Here is a 24,233-nt window from a genome sequence, read left to right as displayed (position 1 = left end):
GCTTGACAACCATATTGAACACGTGAGCCATGCATGGCGCATGGCACAACCTTCCTTGACGCAGAGCAGACACCATGTTCTTTCCGTTGTCGGTCAACATGGTTTCGATTTTCAGTTTGCGCGGAGACAGCCATCTGTCGATTTCTCTGTTCATTACACTCAGAAGTTCCTCCCCTGTGTGACTACGTTCGCCAAGGCATACCAGGTGCAGCACAGCGTGACACCGTTGCGCCCTGCACATGTGATATGCCGGTCGGGTAATGGGACTTGGCACGGGGGTGGCGGCTGAGGACACGGCGGAAGAAGAGGTGGTAGAGGCGGACATCTTTGCTGGACCAAGGACGTGCAAACGTGGAGGCAAAAGCGGCGTGACCTGTCCAAGTTGCTGGTGCGGCTGTGCCGGCACCACGTTCACCCAGTGGGCCGTAAATGACATGTACTGTCCCTGACCGTAGTTACAGCTCCACACGTCGGCGCTGCCGTGCACTTTGGCAGAGACCGACATGCTCAAAGACTGGCCCACCATCTCTTCTACATGTGAATGCAGGGCTGGCACTGCCTTTTTGGCGAAAAAATGCCGGCTTGGCACTCTCCACCGCGGCTCGGCACAAGCCATCATTTCTCGGAAAGGTGCTGAGTCCACCACTTGGAAAGGGAGGGACTGCAGCACCAGCAACTTGGACAGGAGGACGTTCAGCTTCTGCACCGTCGGGTGCGTGCTCGCAAACTGTTGTCTCTTGGAAACGGATTCCAAGAAAGACTGCTGACGGAATCCGTGAAGAGGAGTAGCAGGAGAAGGAGCATCTGAACGAGCGGAAGATGCCAACGAGCGACAACTCCCCTCAGCAGAGGTGTTGGAGCCTTGACTGGCTGATAGAGGGCGATTGACGTCGGGTGACGGAGCAAGTAACGGAGCGGGTGATGGAAAGGGGGCTGGGGCAGGCAGAACCGCCGTATCTTTATCACGGTTTTCCCAGGCCACCGAATGGCGACGCTGCATATGCCGACGCAACGCTGTAGTCCCAACATTAGCCCCCTGGCCACGCTTGACTTTCTGGCCACATAGTCGACATACGGCTACGTTTACTTCCTCGAGCGGCTTGACGAAAAATTGCCACACCGCCGAGTAGGAAACTTTGTCCCCCCTACTCCTCACTGGCTGACTGCTACTTCCTACACACCGGCACCACTACTGGCCGTGGTGGTAGGCTGCAGTGGAGCTGGTGCTCTACTCCGTGGCCGTTTGGCTCCACTGACACTGCTGCGACCCTGCTGCCTCCTGGGCAACCCACCGACTGTTTTGCTCGCTGGCAAGCTGGCACCCTCTTCTCCTGATGATGCGGAAGCAATAGCCTGATGACGACGAGGCTGCCAAGTGCGATCAGCCTCATCATCATCAATTAGGGTCTCCGCGTCACTACTAGCCCCCTCGGCTGTGTGTGGGTCAGGAGACAGACCTGTCTCTAGACCGGCTACCGAGCCACTCTCCTCGCCAGTACTTCTTCACCTGGCTGCTGAAGAGGCGGATGTCTCCCCCCGTTCCTGACCGCCCTCTGTTAGCTCTTCCTCACTGTACAGTGGGGCTGAGCCCACAGCATGCGATACTTCGCTTGGTGAGGGAACACTAAAGGACAGGTCGAGGACACGTGATTTCAGTGGGCTTGCTTCCGGGCCATGCCAACTAACGGTTGTGTCTGACGTACCCACCGACCGTTGGCTGTAGGTGTCAGAGGTGACCTGGGAAAAGGAAGACGACCGAGTCAACCAATCGATGACGGCAGGGTTGTCGGTGGAGACACGACCGCTGGATGACACCGGGAGCACTGGCCTCTGGCTGCGACTAGTGCTGCCTCGACCCCTTCCTCTGCTGCCACGTCTGCTCGCTCCTGAAACATTGCCTCCTGTGCCACTCCTCTGCGTGTTGCCTGACATACTCTTTAATTCAATAAGCACCCCAAAAATAAAACCGGATTTAACTCTTTGAACGTACAATAGTGGTTGTGAAGCAGAAAGTCAGTTTATTTAGCACAATCGGTCAATTGCAGCTTGCCGTTGGCTGGAAACTGTATGTTTATGTCACTGGAACGCACTAATCACCCAAAAAATATTACCGCCACCCGGCGTGTATATGGATTTAACTCTTTGAACGTACAATAGTGGTTGTGAAGCAGAAAGTCAGTTTATTTAGCACAATCGGTCAATTGCAGCTTGCTGTTGGCTGGAAACTGTACGTTTATGTCACTGGAATGCACTAATCACCCAAAAAATATTACCGCCACCCGGCGTGTAAATGGATCTAACTCTTTGAACGTACAATAGTGGTTGTGAAGCAGAAAGTCAGTTTATTTAGCACAATCGGTCAATTGCAGCTTGCCGTTGGCTGGAAACTGTACGTTTATGTCACTGGAATGCACTAATCACCCAAAAAATATTACCGCCACCCGGCGTGTATATGGATTTAACTCTTTGAACGTACAATAGTGGTTGTGAAGCAGAAAGTCAGTTTATTTAGCACAATCGGTCAATTGCAGCTTGCCGTTGGCTGGAAACTGTACGTTTATGTCACTGGAATGCACTAATCACCCAAAAAATATTACCGCCACCCGGCGTGTAAATGGATCTAACTCTTTGAACGTACAATAGTGGTTGTGAAGCAGAAAGTCAGTTTATTTAGCACAATCGGTCAATTGCAGCTTGCCGTTGGCTGGAAACTGTACGTTTATGTCACTGGAATGCACTAATCACCCAAAAAATATTACCGCCACCCGGCGTGTATATGGATTTAACTCTTTGAACGTACAATAGTGGTTGTGAAGCAGAAAGTCAGTTTATTTAGCACAATCGGTCAATTGAAGCTTGCCGTTGGCTGGAAACTGTACGTTTATGTCACTGGAATGCACTAATCACCCAAAAAATATTACCGCCACCCGGCGTGTAAATGGATCTAACTCTTTGAACGTACAATAGTGGTTGTGAAGCAGAAAGTCAGTTTATTTAGCACAATCGGTCAATTGCAGCTTGCCGTTGGCTGGAAACTGTACGTTTATGTCACTGGAATGCACTAATCACCCAAAAAATATTACCGCCACCCGGCGTGTAAATGGATCTAACTCTTTGAACGTACAATAGTGGTTGTGAAGCAGCAAGTCAGTTTATTTAGCACAATCGGTCAATTGCAGCTTGCCGTTGGCTGGAAACTGTACGTTTCTGTCACTGGAATGCACTAATCACCCAAAAAATATTACCGCCACCCGGCGTGTATATGGATTTAACTCTTTGAACATACAATAGTGGTTGTGAAGCAGAAAGTCAGTTTATTTAGCACAATCGGTCAATTGCAGCTTGCCGTTGGCTGGAAACTGTACGTTTATGTCACTGGAATGCACTAATCACCCAAAAAATATTACCGCCACCCGGCGTGTAAATGGATCTAACTCTTTGAATGTACAATAGTGGTTGTGAAGCAGAAAGTCAGTTTATTTAGCACAATCGGTCAATTGCAGCTTGCCGTTGGCTGGAAACTGTACGTTTATGTCACTGGAATGCACTAATCACCCAAAAAATATTACCGCCACCCGGCGTGTATATGGATTTAACTCTTTGAGTTAAACTGAAAAACAAAATATTTAATCTTTGTGACACCTAAATAGAATTTGCATAATAATTTGGAACAGGGTGTAGTGATAAATGTTGCTCCATATGAGGAATGGTGAATCCCTCTCAGCCGGCTCCCCGTCTCCTATCCCTGCTGGGATCTCTCTCTCCTGTTGCTTCTCCCCTGCTATATTCTTTGCATATGCCAATGTATCGTCTTCAGCACTCCAAACACCGCATGCCTTGTGTGAACCTGTTGTCCTCGAATGGCCAGTGACGTCGTAGCCCCTCCCCTATGCGTTACGCCGTTGGTCACGTGGCTTCATCAGGGGGTTGTGATTGATAGGAGAGAAAGATCCCAGCATGGATAGGAGACGGGGAGCTGGCTGAGAGGGATTCACCATTCCTCATATGGTGCAACATTTATCACTAATAGTTCCTTTAAAGTGAACAAAAGCGCTACTAGCCTAACATAGGCTATTCTGAAGGTGAGCGTACATCCTAATCTCACTAAGGAAGTCACTTGGAATCATTTATCAATTTGAATCACTGGGAATTGTCACGTTTTTTTTCACAGAGACTTTATATCTGTATATGTTGAGCACTAGAAGTCACATTTACATTTGTTTTAATCATTTATTCACAGAGATTTATTATTGGTATCTTTGTATCACTGGATGTCACATTTTAGTATTTTATCACATTTGATTGTTTATAGTTTATATCACAGTTTATTGGATATATGAATTATCACTTTATTAAATGAGATTTTTTTAGATGGTTTCACTGAGAGGAGGAGCGCAGCATAAATTTATATATAATTTTTTGGTATATCCAGTATACCATAGGTTTTAGACTCAATCTTTCACACAGCCTAAATAATATACACTGATTATTTGTACCAATTAAATGTAGCAGAATACATTTTGGCCTACATTTATGAAGAAAGGTTATTTGTAATATTTTATAAAAGGAAACAAAAACGAAAAAACATGTTTTTTTCCCCAAAATTTTGAGTATTTTTTTTCTTTAGCAAAACATAAAAAACCCAGTGGTGATTACATACCACCAAAAATAAGCTCTGTCTCAGAAAAATGACTTTAAGGTTACTTTCAAACTGAGGAGTTTTTGAAGCTTTTTTGCTTAACCACTTGCCTACCAGGCACTTATACCCCCTTATTTACCAGGCCAATTTTCAGCTTTCAGCGCTGCCGCACTTTGAATGACAATTGCGCGGTCATGCAACATTGTACCCATATGAAATTTTGATCATTTTTTTCTCACAAATAGAGCTTTCGTTTGGTGGTATTTAATCGCCACTGGGCGCTTTACTTTTTGCGCTATTAATAAAAAATTGCCAAAAATTTAAAAAAAGAAAAAAAAGTTTCTTTGTTTCTATTATAAAATTTTTCAAACAGGTAATTTTTCTCCTTCACTGATGTGCGTTGATGAGGCAGCACTGATGGACACTGATAGGCAGCACTAAAGGGCACTGATAGGCAGTACTAATGAGGTGGCACGGATAGGCGGCACTGATAGACAGCACTAATGAGGTGTCACGGATAGGCGGCACTAATATGCAGCACTGATAGGCGGCACTGATAGACGGCACTGACTGGCATCACTGCTGGGCACTGACTGGCGGCACTGACTGGCACAACCGCTGGGCACTGACTGGTGGCACTGACTGGCAGCGCTGCTGGGCTGCACTGGTGGGTGGCACTGGTGGGCAGCACTGGTGGGTGGGCACAGGTGGGTGGCACTGGTGGGCACAGGTGGGTGGCACTGGTGGGCACAGGTGGGTGGCACTGGTGGGCACAGGTTGGTGGGCACAGGTGGGTGGCACTGCTGGGCACAGGTAGGTGGCACTTCTGGGCACAGGTGTGTGACATTGCAGAGTGGCACAGGTGGGTGCACTGCTGGGCACAGGTGGGCGGAGCTAGTGGGCGCACTGCTGGGCACAGCTGGGCGGAACTTGCGGGTGGCACTGCTGGGCACCGATCATCAGGGCACTGATCATCAGTGCCCTGATGATCGGTGCCGATCCCCGCTCTGACAACTGCCGGTTCTCGGCAGTACTTTCCTCACGATCTGACAGCGTGAGGAAAGTGCAGCCGAGAACCGGCACTTGCATTTCCCTCTGATCAGCGTGTCATTGGACACCGCTGATCAGGTGGTAAAAGGCCGCTGTGATTGGCCTTTTACCACATCACGTGATCAGCTGTGTCCTTAGGACACAGCGATCACGGAGATCGCCGGGTGCGCGCCCCAGGAGCGCGTTCTGGGGGGACGTCATATGACGTCCACTCAGAACTCGCCGGCCGCAGTGCAGCCGTCATTCGGCTATCTGCGGTCGGCAACAAGTTAAAAAAGTGCCTGAAAAGGCAGCTGCAAAAACTGTAGCTGCTGACTTTTAAAAAACAGTCACTCACCTGTCCCTCGATCCCACGGTGTCCTCCCTGCAGCCCGTTTCACCAGCAGTCTGGTGTTCCTGTCACTGGCATCTTCAGTGTGGGCACCTGGCTGTGACAGCTTGCAGCTTCACAGCCAGGTGCCTACTGTGCATGCGTGAGTAGCGCTGCGCTTTCTGAATGGTGCCAGCTTTAGGGGGGGGGGGGGGGGGGTTGGGGATGACAACTTCTGCTCGTGATCGCCTAGGTGCTCTGTGCATCTGTACCAGGCAGCGACATGGGCATACTCAAATGTATGTTAAGTGTGCAAGGGCCTTCTTTTGTCCGCACAGGTGTTCCGTGTATCCGCATACAGGCAGTCCCATTCGTGTCAATTGGGATGGAGCAGCTGGGAGGACACAGCCACTGCTCCCAATTTGACATCCATCTGGGTACAGGTTCCTAAACGCAGACAGTGTGCGTTCAAGGAGCAACACCCACATGGATGTCAAAGTGACCTGAAAGGAACTGCCTGCATGCGGATGCACAGAACACTTGTGCATCCTGTGCAGGCAAAGCACCGCCCTCACATGCTTTATGAGTCCTTAGGTATACCCATGTGAATGGTGCCTTACATGTACAGGTCATACAGAGGGATCAAGAGGTGAAAGGGTTAATTGTACTTGTCACAAATAGTGGCAAAAAGGAGATGAAGGTGGTCATTTACAGATGTGCAGGGTAAGGAGGTGAGGGGTTAATAAAATGGTCAGATCAGATACAGAATGGGCTGTCATATCTTGTAGAGATGAAAGACAGAGAGGTGCATTTTAATACTGTTGGCATTATTAATATATTGCACAGGTGCTGACAAGTGGCCAGGTGGCTCTCTTTCCTTTTACACACCAATCTGTGTGTGAGAGGAAGCAGGGCTTTCTGATCACAAGCCAGTAAGTGAAACAAGGTCCCTCAAAACAGCCTTTGTTTACATTCTGTGATGCTGTAATTGGTCACAGTGATCACGTAGTATAGAACTAACTCCACTGGCTCTGTAACTCTTGCCTGTGATCCACTGTTTCCAATCAAAGCACAATCAGTGGACTGTGAGCTCACAGGTGTACACAGGAGCATAGTTCCCGGAGGACATATTGGTATGTCTTTCCGAAAGAATTGGGAAGCAGACTGATTATACATGTATAGTGGCCGGTCAGCAAAAGGTAAATGGTAAGCACAATAAAGTATAAAGTTACTCCTTTAAACAGGTAACATTTGTTGTTCTTATTCATACTCTTCTCTCCTCCCCTTTGTCATTTTCTCCCACCTGTTATGAAGTAGCGCTGTTCATACTATATCTGAAGCAGCTTGCATTTGGGATCTTTAGCATATGCACAGTGTCTTCTGGACCCCAAGCATACTGTACAATCAAGTTGAAAAACGTTCAGTTCTGGCTTCTGATTAAGCAAAAAAAAAATCTACGCTACAAGTTTAGCATCCTATTCAAAATGTTTTTATTAGATTAGCCACATCCTGATTATTTATCACTATGCTTTTTATTCATTTGTTCATTGATCTCTCTGTCCCACTTTTCCCCCTGCACTATCTCTACAGCAGTTTTTTCTTTGCCCTGGTAAATAGCAGAATACTAAAGATATCTACACATACGTGCAGAACCCTCCTGTCATAGCAGAATCCCAGGCCATTCTAACAGACAGAGCTCCAACACATCTTGCTATTGTTGTTGCAAATCTCCCCTCCCACACATTCCTTTATATACATCAGTATGACGGGCAGTTTAAATAGCCAATAATGTGCACAAAAGGAAGCATTCGGTTATGGCAGGAGGTTTTGGGAGTCTGCTGATATGTTACCATGCTCTTCTTTATGATGCCATTCCTTGTTTGCTACAGCACCCTAACGAGAAAAGTGGAATTTTATAAAGTGTACAAAGCTGATAAACTAGCAGTCTCCAGAAGTTTCACATTTTTGTAGAAGGTACCCAAAAAAGAAAAATTGGTACCCTCACTCTACAGCTAATTTAGTTATAAAAGCTAAGGTTTAGAGGTAGATGTTAGATTGGATATTAAGTGGAAAAAAACAAAAACAAATGCCCACTCGTTCTGTGGTAGAAAAGAAACAATAAAACTTGCCTTGAAGCTTCTGTTGTTTAGGGTTGCGATACACAAAGCGGTCCAGGAACCTCATTAAAGTGAAATCTTGTAGAGGGTCACCTGTATATTGAATTGAATTACCCTGTGGAAAAGGAAATAAAAAGTGTGTAAATCAAGAGACATTTATTACATTCCTATAAAGATTCTTAACTACTTTTGCTCCAGAGCAATTATTTCATTTTTTGCACAGAAAAAAAAAAAATCTACATTTTTGGCCATAAAATTACTTAAAACACACTCAAAACATTACATACTTTCTGAAAGCAGAGGCCCTGTAAAATAAAAATATAGTAGTTACAATTTTTTAATATTGTACAATATTTGCGCAACAGTTTATCAAATGCATATTTTCAGGAAAAAATATAATTAATGTTTGTGCACACAAACACAATACAATATCCATTCTTGGTAAAATATAAAAGATGGGATTGCGTTTAGTAAATAGTGATATCATGAATGAAAAGCTATGGTACCCAAAAATCTCTATAGGCGATATTTTAAAAACCTTTACTACTCATCAGTTTAGAGTTAGCCGCAAGCTTTTGCATTAGAATTATTGCTCAAATTCTGACGTTCATAGCGGTATGTCACATATGTGGTGCAATCCCGGTTTACCTACATGTGAGCACACTGTGCACGTGTTTGCATTTGTGGGTGTATGCAGGACAACAGGGGTTATGTCTTTTTTTTTTTTTTAAATAAATACATTTCTATACAATTTATTTTTTTAACTAAATTTTATATATCTTCATTGTTATCAAAAGGGGTTATCAAGTCCCCATATAACATTGGGCAGGTGACAGGTACTCTTTATGGAGACACTTGGTGATAAACACATATAGGGTAGCCTGATTGTGCAACAAAAATTGTGAGCAGGATTGCTAGTCCCTGCTGCACAATATATGAATGAGGTCTAAGAGAAGGAGAGGCCAGGAACCACATGGCACATGGTGGGGGCTTCTGGCAGGGAAAGGGACTGCACTGCTCTCATTGAGAAAGTGATCAGGTGGCTACACAGCTACTCAGATTACTTTCAATTTACAGCCAGGAATGAAGGCAGCACAAGCTGATGGTTGCAACTGCTGGCTGCTAGAGCCCAAGTAGGTAAAGCATACTTGTAATTAAGCAGGGAACAAACACTGAGGGGATTTTATAAACTGGAGTAGCTCTGCATAGAAACCAAACAACGTCCAGGTTTTATTGTCAAAGTTTAATTTAACAAGCTGAAGCATTAATGTAGGTTAGATAATGTATAAACTGTACTTGCAGAAGAGGTAAGCAGGGCATGGTAACAGTATGCCGAAATGAACATATGGAGTGGCAAGGACAGAGATAGATATATCAGGGAGGATTTGGGCTTAAGATTGCTAATGAATAAACGTAAAGTCCAGTCAAAAGCTTACTAAGCCTGAATCTAAATAAATACAAATAAAGTGCAGCGCTAAGTATGTATCCGTAAAGTCACAATCTGATTCATTATGTAATAGATGCTATGTATAATGCCAGTAAGCGTATCCTTCTTTGTGATGTTCAAAGCAAAAAGAGAGAATTATTATGCGCTTACCAGAAGCGCATAGATCATGCGCATCTGTATATCCAAAACCAGGAGCGTCAGGGTAACCAGGCAAGCGTCTGGGGCATCCGTCTCCTAATGGGCAGCTCAGCAGTATCTGGGTGATGTATGTTCCAGAGGCCTCTTTTAAGGATCAGCAGGGTCAGCCACCTGATTACAGGATTTCTCCTTCTCTGGATGATGAATAGCTTCCCAGGGTCTGCGTGCTTAATGGCTCCGTAAAAGAGTCATAAGAAAATGCCCATAGCGTAATATTGCCAAAAATTTATGAATTTATTAAATACACAAAATTCAATAAAATAAGTACACTGACCAGTAATACAGATGGCCACCGGACCAGTATATGGCTCCGGCGGCAAAGTAACACAGCATGTTGATTCCTGAGGCCTTTCGTGCGAATGCACGTCTTCAGAGGAATATCAACACAGATGTGTGTGCATTAACTGTGTTTTAAATAGGCTGGGCGCATGTATTTTCGTGCCACCGCCATTTTGTCGAAGACTGGCTACTGCGCCTGCGCATAGGGGCCATTTCGCCAATGATAAAAATGACTACATCTGAGGTCTACAATATTTTAAATGACAGAACTACTTATTCTCTTCTTCCAAGAGACCCCTTTTAAGCGTTCTCTAAAACAAATTATTACATTTTAACCAAAATTCACAAGGACCCGTTACACCCACCCAGTAGACTGATCGTAAGTAGAATAGGGTCTCTATGTTGTAAGATTGGAGAACATATAGATCATTACCTCCAGCCACTAGTTACCCAAACACCTTCCTACCTCAGAGACACAAAACAAGTCTTGAACACAATTAAGCATGTCAGTATCTCACAGGATTCATATCTGGTCACTGCGGACGTAGCGTCCCTATACACCAACATTAGCCATAAAGACGGGATGGAAGCTACAGACTTCTTTCTCACGCACTTTACCCAATACAAAAAAAATATATCTTAATCCTACTAGAATTTTGTTAAGAACTATTTTTGGTTTAACAAGGAGTATTATTTACAGATAAAGGGGGTGGCCATGGGAGCTAAGTTCGCGCCCAGCTTGGCTAACCAAGTATAGGTATATTGGGAAGAGGATTTAATCTACGCAAGGGAATGGCCAGAATTATCATTATACAAAAGATACATCAATGGCAGTTTCTTAATATGGAATGGTGATAAACAATCATTGTGTAATTTTTTTAGTACTTTAAATAATAATGATCGCAAAATTAATTTGACATACACTTTTAGCAAAACAGATTTAACTTCCTAGACCTTACCCTGATGAACTCTAATGGGAAAATTATTACGAAATCCTTTTTCAAATCAACAGATCGAAACAGCTATATTCCTACAAATAGCTGCCACCACCCCTCGTGGTTAGCTAATATTCCAATGGGACAGTTCACCAGGATACGAAGAAATCGCACAAATATTAAAGATTACCATCTGCAAGCTCAAATTCTGAAAGAAAGATTTATAGAAAAAGGATACAGGGAAGCCACTCTAGATAGCACTATGAATAACGTGGTGGGCTTGGAAAGGGACCACATGCTATTGGATACTGCTAAAACAACATACTCCCGGGTCTGCCCATTTATCACCACGTATTCCGTACAACATAGAACCATAAGTGGTATTATTAAGAAAAACTGGGACATTCTTAAAACAGATCCAGTACCGACTAAGATTTTACCGGATAAACCGGAGATTATCTTCCTTAAGGCGATGGCCATAAGACATCGCCTGGCGCCCAATGTAGTGGACCCACCCAAAACGGTGTCATTTTCTAACCAAAAAAGTGGTTTTCACCCTTGCAACAAGTGCATGATTTGTACATGCAACACAAGTAGGAAAAGGAAAGTAGACTCCTTCACTTCAAACACCACGGGTAAATCCTATAAGATCAGGAATTTTATTTCCTGTAATAGTAGATATGTTGTTTACATGCTTACATGTCCATGCAACAAACAATATATTGGCAGGACAACTAGAAGACTGAGGGATCGTCTCCGTGAACATGTGTACAATGTAAAACGGGGGTTTAAAGAACATTCTCTATCAAAGTACTTTAGACTTCATCATAATAGAGACCCCGCACCACTTAAATTTGTAGGGATCGATATAGTGGCCCCGCACTGGAGAGAGACCCACAAAAAACGAGCGGTCTCTCAAATGCAGACCAAGTGGGTTTATGAATGGGGCACTTTATATCCCATGGGTCACAATATTGAGGTTGATCTCAATTGCTTTATTGACAGTAGCTGAATTTTTACCCTTACATTAAGTTCATACTCTCTTACAGTTTTTTTTTTTTTTATAAATTTAAATATTTATTAATTTTTCCAATTTAAATACATTTCATCATCACATTATATATATAAAAATACAATATAATATCCAACATTCTACTTTATTTTCTCTTTCCAGAATTATTTCTCTATCCCTCCCACCCTATCCCCATCTCCCTTCCCTGCATTTTCTCTGCATCTTCTTATAATAGCAAGTAGAGTTTTCCTATCGTTCTCTTTATTCTTTCCTATACTTCATGTATAATCTGGCTTTTTCCCAATTCTCCCATTTCCCATAGTAGGCCTCCATCTTATCTTTTTGAATATGGCAGAGTTTTTCCATCTTTCTAATCTGCTCCACTCTTTCTATCCAGTCCTCTTCCTTCGGCACCTCCATTTTCCGCCAGAACTTGGGTATCAGACCTTTTGCAGCGTTTAGATAGTACCATATCCCTGATTTTTTAATATTTATTCACTGTTATATCCATATTGTGCAAGATACATACTTCTGGGTCTAGCCCTATGTCTATTTCAGTTATCTTTCCTATCAAATGGGTTATGGTCTTCCAAAATACCTGGATTTTTGGGCATCCCCACCATATATGATATACCGTACCTATTTCTCCACATCCCCTCCAACACAGCGGTGAATTCTCTCCACACATCCTATTTTCTACATTTGGTGTAATGTGCCATCTTATCAAACACTTATAGTTAATTTCTACTTCTCTCATAGAAACGTTTTCGTGAGTTAATCTATATATTCTCCTCTGTTTTTCCTCATCTATCACAACTTCCATATCAGTTTCCCATTTCGCTATATATGTTGGCTTTGTGTTTGTGTCTAATTCAGTGAGTATTTTATAAACTCTAGCAATCCCATGTTTCCCATCACCTTGTGTCCCCAATACCTTTTCAAACAAGTTCCAATTATCTCTTGTCCTTAAAGGTTTTGAAAGACTTCCAACAAAACACCACAATTGAAAATACCGCCACTCGTCTAATTTAGTGAAAATCTCTCCCTTTTTTTTTTCCAATTCCTTAAATGATCCTAGTTTACCCTCCACCAAAATATCTCTTAATTGGACCTCATCTTTTTTAAACCACCTACCTCCTATTTCTTCTCTACCTGGGGGAAAAAACTCTGTGTTACTCAGTGGCATCAATGTTGAATTAAAAGCCCATTTCATACTTTTGTGTAAGTTATCCCAGGTCTTTAAAACATTCAAAGTGTATGTATTTACATTGTCATTTAAACCCCTGTACTGTGTTGGCACCCATATCACTCTACCTAAGTTTGTTCCGCTGAGTTTGTTCTCAATTCTCACCCAACTTTTCTTATGGTTATACACCCAATCTATAGTTCTTGCCAGTATTACTGCTTTATAATATCTTTTGAAGTCTGGGAGCCCTAATCCACCTCTCTCTTTCCTCCTACTCAGCAACTCATATGATACTCTTGGCTTTTTATTCCTCCATATGTATCTTATCAATTTCTTAATTACTTTAAAAAAGGTTTCTGGGAGTTTAATTGGGATCATTTGATATCTATATAACATTTTTGGTACTATTACCATTTTTACCAGATTTATACGCCCTATCCATGTCGGGCCTCCTCCTTCCAATATTTTTAATTCCTCTCTAATCGCGTTTATCAATGAAATATAGTTTAGTTTATATAGATGTTTATATGAAGCTGTGAGTTTTACTCCTAAGTATTTTATATCTCTATCTTTCCATTTAAAGGGAAATTCCTTTTGTATCTTTTCTTTTTCATTTTTTAAAATATTTATATTTAGAATCTCCGTTTTTGTTGGGTTGATCTTTAAATTTGACAATTCCCCATATTCCTTTAATAGCTTCATTAAGTTTGGAAGTGTTATCCTGGGATTTCCTACATAGAACAACAAGTCATCCGCAAAGGCAGCAACTTTATGCTCTGTGTCCTCTATCTGGATTCCCTTTACATCTCTGTTCAGCCTTATTGTTGACAACAGTGGTTCTAATGATATAACATACAGCAATGGGGATAATGGGCATCCCTGTCTTGTTCCATTTGACATCTCAATGGGTTCCGACCTCTCCCCATTTACCACAATAACCGCAGAGGGGTATCTGTACAACTTTCCTATCCACTCTCTCATTCTAGGCCCAATTCCCAGAGCTTCACGGGTATCCATCATGAATCTGCAGTCCACTCTGTCAAACGCTTTCTCAGCATCAATCGAGAGTAGTACTACCGGTTCTTTTCCCTTTTTACTTTTTTGGACTAGCATCAGTGATCGTAACCCATTATCTTTGCCCTCCCTCCCTGGGACAAAGCCCACTTGGTCCTCATGTATCCAGTCAGGCATTAGTTCTTTCAATCTATTTGCTAAGACCTTTGCGTATAGCTTAGTGTCGGTGTTCAATAAAGAGATAGGTCTATAGCTCGAACACTGGGAGGCGTCCTTTCTCTCTTTTTGAATGAGCACCACATGAGCTTGTAGCGATTCTCTTCTTACTTCCATCTCTCCACCTAGAGCATTCATGTAGTTTCTAAGTTTTGGTACTAATATTTCACTATATTATTTATAGTATCTCACTGTATAACCGTCTGGTCCTGGACTTTTCCCTGATGCTGTATTTTTTAATGCTATTTTTATTTCTTCCTGTGAGATTTCTGCATCTAGGGAGTTCAGTTGTTCCTCTCTTAATTTTAATAACCCAGTCATCTCCAAATATTTTTTTTTTTTTTTATTCTTCTCACTTTCTGTATTTTTTAATCCTTCCAGGGGGCTTATATTATACAATTTTCTATAATATTCCATGAAAACTTTGGTGATTTCTTTATTTGAATGTACCAGATCACCTTTAACATTTTTTATTTTTTCTATATAATTTCTATTTTTCTTTTTCCTCAGGGCTCTCATCAGATACTTTCCAGGTCTTTCTCCCCATCTGTATCTCTCACTTAAAACTCTGTTATATACTCTTCTCCTCTCCTCTTCCATCACCGCTTCTAGTTCTTCTTTCTTTTTTTTTATCTTCAACTCTATTTCTTTTGTTATTCTGTTCTTATGTATTTGTTCTAATATACTTATTTCTTCTAAGAGCCCACTCATTTTTTCTCTTCTTTCTTTTTTGCCCCAATCGCTATCAATACTCCTCTTATATATGCCTTATGAGATTCCCACTCTGTGGCCGTTGATACCTCACCTGTCTCATTCTCCTTAAAAAAGCGTTCGATCTCCTCACCTATTTTCTGAGCAATATCCTTTTCTAATAAGAGTGTCTCGTTCAATTTCCATAACAGCCCTCCTATTGTCCTCCTTCCCCATTCCATTTTCATAGTAACTGGGGCGTGGTCTGATAGAGACATCGTCTCTATCCCTACCTGAATCAGATGTTCAATTAATTGATGTTCTATTAATATATGGTCTAATCTTGAGTACCTCTTATGCATGTTTGAGAAAAAGGTGTAGTCCCTATCTTGCATATGTGTGATTCTCCAGGAATCTACCAGTTGGCATACATGTAATTCTTTTTTTCAATAATTTCAGGGCCCTACATCCCTCTCTCTGTGTATGGGAAGTGGCATCTTTTTGTGGGTCCATACAAAAGTTAAGATCTCCTGTCAGAATCAGACGTCCATTTTTAAAATCCATCATCTTCCTCAACACTTTTTTCAAATACGCCTCCGGCCTTATATTAGGACAATAGATATTAGCCAGTGTACACTCAATCTCCTGTAGCTTGCCCTTTAAAAACAAAAAATTCCCCTCTGGGTCTGTTTTTCTATCTTCCAACTCAAACCTAATATTCTTTGCCAACCCTATTGCTACACCTTTTGCTCTTTTAACTGGTGAGTCTGCATAATACCATATTGGATGGTATCTAGATTTTAACTTAACATTTGATTCTATCTCAAAATGTGTCTCCTGTAAGAATATCACTGAGGCTGCCCTATGATGTAGTTCTTTAAATAATCTAAATCTTTTCCCAGGACAGTTCAACCCGTTTACATTATATGTTATAAACTGTATCTCTTCCATCTTCCTTGGGTCTCCCCTTTTCTCCTCCATCTCCTCTCTTTTTTTTTTTTCTCTTCCTTTCCTCTCCTTCCTTCCTTCTCCCTCCCTCTCTCTTGCTTTTATATCTTCTTTTATCGTGCAGGGAATTATCCTCCCATCCCCCTCCCTCCCATTTTTCCACCCCCCCCCCCTCTTTTTAGGCCTACCAATCATTTGTGGAAATAAAATCCACTTTTGATTTAATCCTTAGAGCTGAAACTCCGACCATGGACAACTTTCCCCTTCTCCAACCTCCCCATTGACCCCCAAGTCCTACCAAAATATCTAAAAAACAGGGAGGTGAGGATGGTAAGGTAAAGGCAGAGAGAGAAAGAAGAGAAAGAGAGAAAAAAAAAATACTTATTTCTCTTCATTTATTACAGTCTTATAAGAATATTTATCTTTAAATCAAATAGCAACCTTTTAATGGATTTGAGACTAATGACGTTAACTAGCCCTTAACCATGCATCATTATTATTAATATACAGTATTTATAAAGCGCCAACAGTTCGCTCAGCGCTGTACATTACAATGGGAGACAGAACATGCAACAGTACAATAACAATACAATGCAATGCAATACACGAGGGGTTTGAGGGCCCTGCTCCTTGGAGCTTACAATCTAGGAGGGAGGGGATAGTGGTACAGGAGGAAATAGCTGTGGGGGATGGAGTGGTAGGAAGAGTGGAGGAGGTCGGGAATCAGCAGGGGGTGGGATAGGCATCCCTGAAGAGGTGGATTTTCAGGGTGCGCCTAAAGGAGAGGAGAGTAGATGATAGTCTGACGGATTGGGGTAGGGATTTCCAGAGTATGGGTGATGCCCTGGAGAAGTCCTGGAGGCGGGCATGGGAGGAGGAGACTAGGGAACTAGAGAGAAGGAGGTCTTGTGAGGAGCGGAGAGTGAGTGTAGGATGGTACTTGGATATTAGGTCGGTGATGTAGTTTGGGGCAGTATGATGGACAGCTTTGTATGTCAGTGTTAGGATTTTGAATTTGATCCGCTGGGCAATCGGAAGCCAGTGGAGGGATTGGCAGAGGGGGGTGGCGGAAATGGAGCGGTTTCATTAATAACTATCATTAGTATTCTAATTATAGGGTGATCGAGGTATTACCAAATTTACACACAATGTTTAGATGTCAGTACTGCATTGGAATATATTTATTCCCCCGTTTTATAGCTGGTTTCTGGGCAGTAGGCATTACCTTTTTACAGCTGGATATATATAACCAGTCTGTACGAAAAGATCCACAACAAAATGGCGCGGATGTGCTCGCACATACGCAGTAGCCGATCACCGGCAAAATGGCACACATGCGCAGTAGCCAATCTTCAACAAAATGGCGGTGGTGCAAAAATACATGCGCCCAGCCTATTTAAAACACAGTTAATGCACACACATTTGTGTTGATACTCCTCTGAAGACGTGCATTCGCACGAAAGGCCTAAGAAATCAACACGCTGTGTTACTTTGCCACCAGAGCCATATACTGGTCCGGTGGCCATCTGTATTACTGGTCAGTGTACCTATTTTATTGAATTTTGTGTATTTAATAAATTCATACATTTTTGGCAATATTACGCTATGGGCATTTTCTTATGACTCCTTTACGAAGCCTTTAAACACGCAGACCCTGGGAAAATATTCATCATCCAGAGAAGGAGAAATCCTGTAATCAGGTGACTGACCCTGCTGATCCTTAAAGGAGGCCTCTGGAACATACATCACCCAGATATTGCTGAGCTGCCATTAGGAGACGGATGCCCCAGACGCTTGCCTGGTTACTCTGACGCTCCTGGTTTTGGATACACAAATGCGCATGATCTATGCGCTTTTGGTAAGCGCATAATAATTCTCTCTTTTTGCTTTGAACATCACAAAGAAGGATACGCTTACTGGCATTATACATAGCATCTACTACATAATGAATCAGATTGTGAGTTTACGGATACATACTTAGTGCTGCACTTTATTTGTATTTATTTTGTACCAGAGGTTTTTACGTGGTTACCTGAGTGTATCAGCTGCTATTACAGAGAGCGCTCACTATTATTATTACTGCTGATTTTAAGCCTAAATCTACTCCTTCCCCAATTCTAGGCCCTAGGCCAGTGGTGGGCAACCTTTTTTTTCAACTGAGCCAAATCTCGCCAAAACCACGATTGAAATTTATTTTGAGAGCCACATTTTTAAAACTGAAAATACATCCCCCATATAGTAATTCATCCCCCATAGTAATGCATCCCCCATAGTAATTCATCCCCCATATAGTAATTCATCCCCCATAGTAATTCATCCCCCATATAGTAATTCATCCCCCATATAGTAATTCATTCCCCATATTGTAATTCATCCCCCATATAGTAATTCATCCCCCATAGTAATTCATCCCCCATATAGTAATTCATCCCCCATAGTAATTCATCCCCCATATAGTAATTCATCCCCCATAGTAATTCATCCCCCATATAGTAATTCATCCCCCATAGTAATTCATCCCCCATATAGTAATTCATCCCCCATATAGTAATTCATCCCCCATAGTAATTCATTCCCCATAGTAATTCATCCCCTATAGTAATTCATCCCCCATATAGTAATTCATCCCCCATATAGTAATTAATCCCCCATATAGTAATTAATCCCCCATATAGTAATTCATCCCCCATAGTAATTCATCCCTATAGTAATTCATCCCCCCTATAGTGTCAATTCACTTACCTTTGCTCTGCGCGTTCCTCTCGCCGTGTTCCCGCGCCGTTCCGGTCTTCAGGGCGGACTGTGAGAGGAGTTCGTCACGCTGCCCCGCCTACATCCTGACAGCCAATGTTTGCCACGCTCCGCGGGCCGGATTAAAAGGTCCGCCGGGCCGTAGTTTGCCCATTGCTGGGCTAGCTGCAGAGTCCTGACTTTTGGGGCGGGCGCCCGGCACACAGAAGAGCCGCATTAAAGTGTGCAAAGAGCCGCATGTGGCTCGCGAGCCGCGGCTTGCCGACCACTGCCCTGGGCTAACTACCCTGTAATGTAAAGATGTGTATACTTACCTAATCTAAGGCACTCTGGTCTGGTCACGTGATCTCCAGTGGCTGGCTTCAGGAGAGGGCAGTGACAATGTCTGAGCAATGACGTCACCCACAGACTTGGGGTGGGGCATGCATTGTTGGCTGTCCCTCCTCCACACTGAAGCTGGCACTGGGAAACAATCATGTGACTGGACCAGTGCACCCTTAGATTAGGAACGTATACACATCTTTCTTTTACAGGGTAGTAAGTATAGGGCTTAGAATGGGGGTGGGAGTGGGTCTAAACTTAGTTAGCTTTTGACTGAACTTCCACTTTAAGCATACTGTTTTACTCAAAACCGTTTCATATTACAGGCCTAATTTTGGGAAGTTTATCAATCATTAGATAATAGTATCGTGTTTTACAGGGTGTATGTATTTTATTTTTAGCTGAACTCCAGGATAACTAAATACAAAAATAAAAATGTAATTCAATATACACCCACTGAGCAATTTATTAGAAATTGCACTCATGCTGCAAACCTCCCAAATCTCAAAGGTGTTTTATTGGATTTGGATTCAGTAACTGGCCTACCATCTCTATGCTTCAGTAGAAATCAAAATTCATTAGACCAGGCTGCATTTTTCCAGCCTTCAACTGTCCATTTTCAAGCTGGCCATAGATAGACTGAAATCTGTCCAGTTCAGCAATTAACTGAATTTTGATCAGTGTGGCTCTGTGCCTGTTTGACAGACATCGACCATTATATTGACTTCTGACTAACAAACAAGTTGGAAAACTTTTGTCAATCAGAGACTGCAGCAGCTGATCAGTTTATTCTGACATCACCAGGTTCTGCTGTCAGAATACAATGTCTCGGTAGTGGAAATTCTTCCATCAAATTCATTTGTGTGGATGGAGGATTCTCATCAGCTTTCTGTACTGAAATGACAGAAGTGGAACTAGATGTGGTCTTTTGCTGTTCTAGTACATCAGCCTCCAAAGTTCAATGTGCAGTTAATTCTGAGATGTTCTAACCACCGTGGTGGTAAAGGGTGTTAGCATTTATGTCAGCTCATATTTGGCAATTCACCACTGACCACTCTCATCAACAAGGTGTTTATGTCCACAGAACTGTACCTTGCTGTATTTATTTTTTGCGTAATTTGGAATAAACTCTAGGCACTGTTGTGGTTCCAACAACCATAACACAGTAAAAATCACAGATACCACATCATTTCCTCATTCTGGAGTTTGATGTGAACATTACCTGAAGCTCCTGATCCATCTGTATGATTGAATACACTGTGCTTTTGCCGCATGACTGGCTGATTAGATAAATCAGCAGGTGTACAGGAGTTCCTAATAAATTGCATGGTGAAAGTATGTGAAATGTTTTACTTGTCAAAAGATTTGTAACTATTCTTGCAAATCTTGCATTCCAGGCAACTCTGCCAGACAGTGTTGCCAGGTTCTCTATGACTTCTTGAGTGGCAAAGCAGCTTGGTCCATGACAAACCCATAGTCTATTGATTGGACAATGAAAGTACAGTGATGCACTGAATCAGTCTACTTTCTCCTCCTGCCAACAAATTTGAATTACTGGCTTTTACTGATATGCATATGTAAAGTAGAATTAGGACTTTCCATTAAAATAATATATGTGCTACTGGGCTTAAAGTATAACTAAACTTTTTTTTTGCTTAGTTTTCGATAGAGTGGAGAGGGATTAGAACACCTGTCAGGTTCTAATGCTGTCTGTGTCACCAATAAGGAGATATGCCCTCTCTATTTGTCCTGTTTTCCATTATGATTGAAAGTAAAAAAAAAAAAAAAAACTATTAGAAGGGAAATCTTCCAGTGGAGTCGCTAGTTCTGGTGTCCTGGGGGTCCCCAAGGAATTCCCTTAAATCACTTTCTGTTTGGCTATGGGACAGGAAGTGAAGGGAAATCTCAGCAATAGGACATATATGGCAAAAAAAAAAAAAATCTGACAGGGGTTTTATAACCCTCCCTTGCTCCATCCAAAATGGAAAGTTTTGCTTATAGTTCTACTTCAAAAAATATATAAACCAAACATTTCATATTCCTAATATGTGCCTGCTGTACCTTGTGTACATAGTGTGGTCAGTTCTCTAGCTGTGCTGGGAGCTAATCCAATAATCAGGCTTGTGCTGACAGCATGCACAGCATTTCACTGGGAGGATGCTGTTTCTCCTCTCCTGCACTTATGCAGCTGAGAACAGGGGGTATGTGATCACTTATAAAACAAAATGGGAAAAGGTATTTATGTTTATTTATCAATACACATTTTTTTGCCTTTCATTTCTATTTTAAATTGAATGGGTTGTTTTACAAGGTGCTCCTGAATTCAGAGTTGCCACTCTCATGTAGGCTATGCCTGCTGGCACTATGTGTCATGACTATCAGCATTGTCACTGCTGATTCAGAAGTCTGCAGCTTGTTAATTCGCACCTGGCCACACCTACCCCCCACCCACTGCCTTCTGGATTGGCACTGTAGCTTCTGTTGCTGAAAACCTCCCCCTGCAGGCTTCTGGAAGAAAGAGCATGTGACACACAAAACGGAAGATTTGACAAGCATTTTTGTTTACTTTATGAAGCTTGTACATCACATAGTACTGGGTTTGGGACTATTTTTTTTAGATGTCACACAGAAGACTAATTGTAAATCAATTACGTCTCCCCCCAAAAAAATTAAAAGTCAGCAGCTATCAAAACTACAGCTCCAGACTTTTAATATAAGGACACGTACCTGTCCAGGGATCCAGAGCTTTGCTGCTTCACAGCCAATTTCCCACTGCACATGAATGAGCCGTGTTGTGCTTTGTAAATGGCCCCACAGTCTTCCGGGGCCTGTGATGTGTCGGCTGCAGGGGCAGGAGGAGGTGACAGAACTTCAAAACCAGGTTCTTGCTTCCCCTCCCAAGAAGTTCCAAATGTGAAAGAGGAGGGGGGATGCACATAGACAGAACTTCCCCTTTTGGGTGAAATTATGCTTTAAGTCATTCTATAACTGCTTTAATTGTACTGTAACAGAATTTGGAATTGCATGCATAAAACAGGTTTAAATATAGGTTTTGCACTGTGCATTCTCACCTCCAGGATGGTCTTTGCAAAGAGTGCAACAGATGGATGAAAGTGATTGGAAAGCTGTACAAAAAAGAAAACAAATTGTTTTAATAACTTTCAAAAGGTGGCTTTAAAAAACAAAAACCTCTTTCCAAGAAATTATACATAAACTAGCGAAAATATTACCAGAAAAATATATCTTAAAGGAACAAATTCACAGAAGTACTAAATACCTGCAGACATTACTTTTCTCAACATTTATTTTAAGAAATCAAAATTAAAACAAAACCCAGAGTTGTCAGCAATTTCTGAAGGTTTCATAGCATATCTTAAGGCTTTAAAAAGCGGTCACTGATTCTTTAAATTTGAAAAATATCATACTGAAAGGGTTTGTGACCAGGGGAGTATTTACCGCGAGGCAAACAAGGTATTTTCCTAGGATGGTACTTTTAAAGAGAGCAGCCACCCAGCTGTCACTTGCACAGCTCGTATGACAGGAGTTTAAGAAGAAGCTGCGGCTAGAGGAGTGGATCCTGGCAGCTCATCCTTCTCTATGACTGCCAGGTGAGGGTGACAATGGTACATCTCTCTCTCTCTTTCTATTTCTCCCTCTCTCTCTCTTTCTACAGCCCTTTATCTCTTTCTTTCTCCAGCTCTATTTCTCCCTCTCTTTCCTTCCATTTCTCCCACTTTCTACAGATCTTTATTTCTCTCTCTTTCTCCCCCTTTCTTCCTCTCTCCCTCTCTCTCGCTCTCTTTTTTTCCTCTCTCTCTCTCATTTGGTGGGGTCCAATTTTTCTGTTGCCTAGGGCAGCACAATAGCAAAATACACTACTAGTTGTAACTATTAGTTTTTTTTCTAAAACTATGTGGATGATCAGCTTAAAAAAACAAACCCCATACTTTTCCTGTTCAGGGAAAAGTAACATTTGTAGTAACAGTAACAGTAATTTGTAGTAAAAGTAACAGCCACCCTTCCTCATCCTGTTCACTTGCTGGAGCATCAACAGGTATGGTGACAGACAAGTACCGTATTTTTTGCTCCATAAGACACACCTGACCATAAGATGTGCCTAGGTTTTAGAGGAGAAAAACAAGAAAAAAAATATTCTGAACCAATGGACTGCAGACATAGTACAGGAAGTGACCAGACACTGCGGAAACAGTACAGGAGATGACCAGAGACTGCAGACAGTACAAGAGATGACCAAAGACTGCGGACACAGTGCAGGAGATGGACCACAGACTGCGGACACAGTGCAGGAGATGGACCACAGACTGCGGACACAGTGCAGGAGATGGACCACAGACTGCGGACACAGTGCAGGAGATGGACCACAGACTGCGGACACAGTGCAGGAGATGGACCACAGACTGCGGACACAGTGCAGGAGATGGACCACAGACTGCGGACACAGTGCAGGAGATGGACCACAGACTGCGGACACAGTGCAGGAGATGGACCACAGACTGCGGACACAGTGCAGGAGATGGACCACAGACTGCGGACACAGTGCAGGAGATGGACCACAGACTGCGGACACAGTGCAGGAGATGGACCACAGACTGCGGACACAGTGCAGGAGATGGACCACAGACTGCGGACACAGTGCAGGAGATGGACCACAGACTGCGGACACAGTGCAGGAGATGGACCACAGACTGCGGACACAGTGCAGGAGATGGACCACAGACTGCGGACACAGTGCAGGAGATGGACCACAGACTGCGGACACAGTGCAGGAGATGGACCACAGACTGCGGACACAGTGCAGGAGATGGACCACAGACTGCGGACACAGTGCAGGAGATGGACCACAGACTGCGGACACAGTGCAGGAGATGGACCACAGACTGCGGACACAGTGCAGGAGATGGACCACAGACTGCGGACACAGTGCAGGAGATGGACCACAGACTGCGGACACAGTGCAGGAGATGGACCACAGACTGCGGACACAGTGCAGGAGATGGACCACAGACTGCGGACACAGTGCAGGAGATGGACCACAGACTGCGGACACAGTGCAGGAGATGGACCACAGACTGCGGACACAGTGCAGGAGATGGACCACA

The 24,233-nt window shown here is 42.8% G+C and overlaps 1 protein-coding gene across 1 annotated transcript in view; it reads right to left on the bottom strand.

The window, feature by feature from the left end:
- Positions 1 to 24,233, bottom strand: part of CEBPZ (CCAAT enhancer binding protein zeta) — a 119,909-nt gene that overhangs the window by 60,500 nt on the left and 35,176 nt on the right. Inside the window, exons 6-7 of the mRNA XM_089668542.1 lie at positions 22,185 to 22,238; positions 8,125 to 8,231 (exon numbers count right to left, since the gene is read on the bottom strand). Coding sequence (XP_089524668.1) covers positions 8,125 to 8,231; positions 22,185 to 22,238 — 161 coding nt within the window. The remainder of the gene's footprint in view (positions 1 to 8,124; positions 8,232 to 22,184; positions 22,239 to 24,233) is intronic.

Source organism: Staurois parvus, unplaced genomic scaffold (genome assembly GCF_062004578.1).
Source record: "Staurois parvus isolate SC_StPar_1 unplaced genomic scaffold, SC_StPar_1.0 ptg000059l, whole genome shotgun sequence".
Taxonomy (NCBI): Eukaryota; Metazoa; Chordata; class Amphibia; order Anura; family Ranidae; genus Staurois; species Staurois parvus.
Note: the sequence above shows the minus strand (reverse complement) of the source record. Positions and strands in the feature narration are given on the sequence as shown.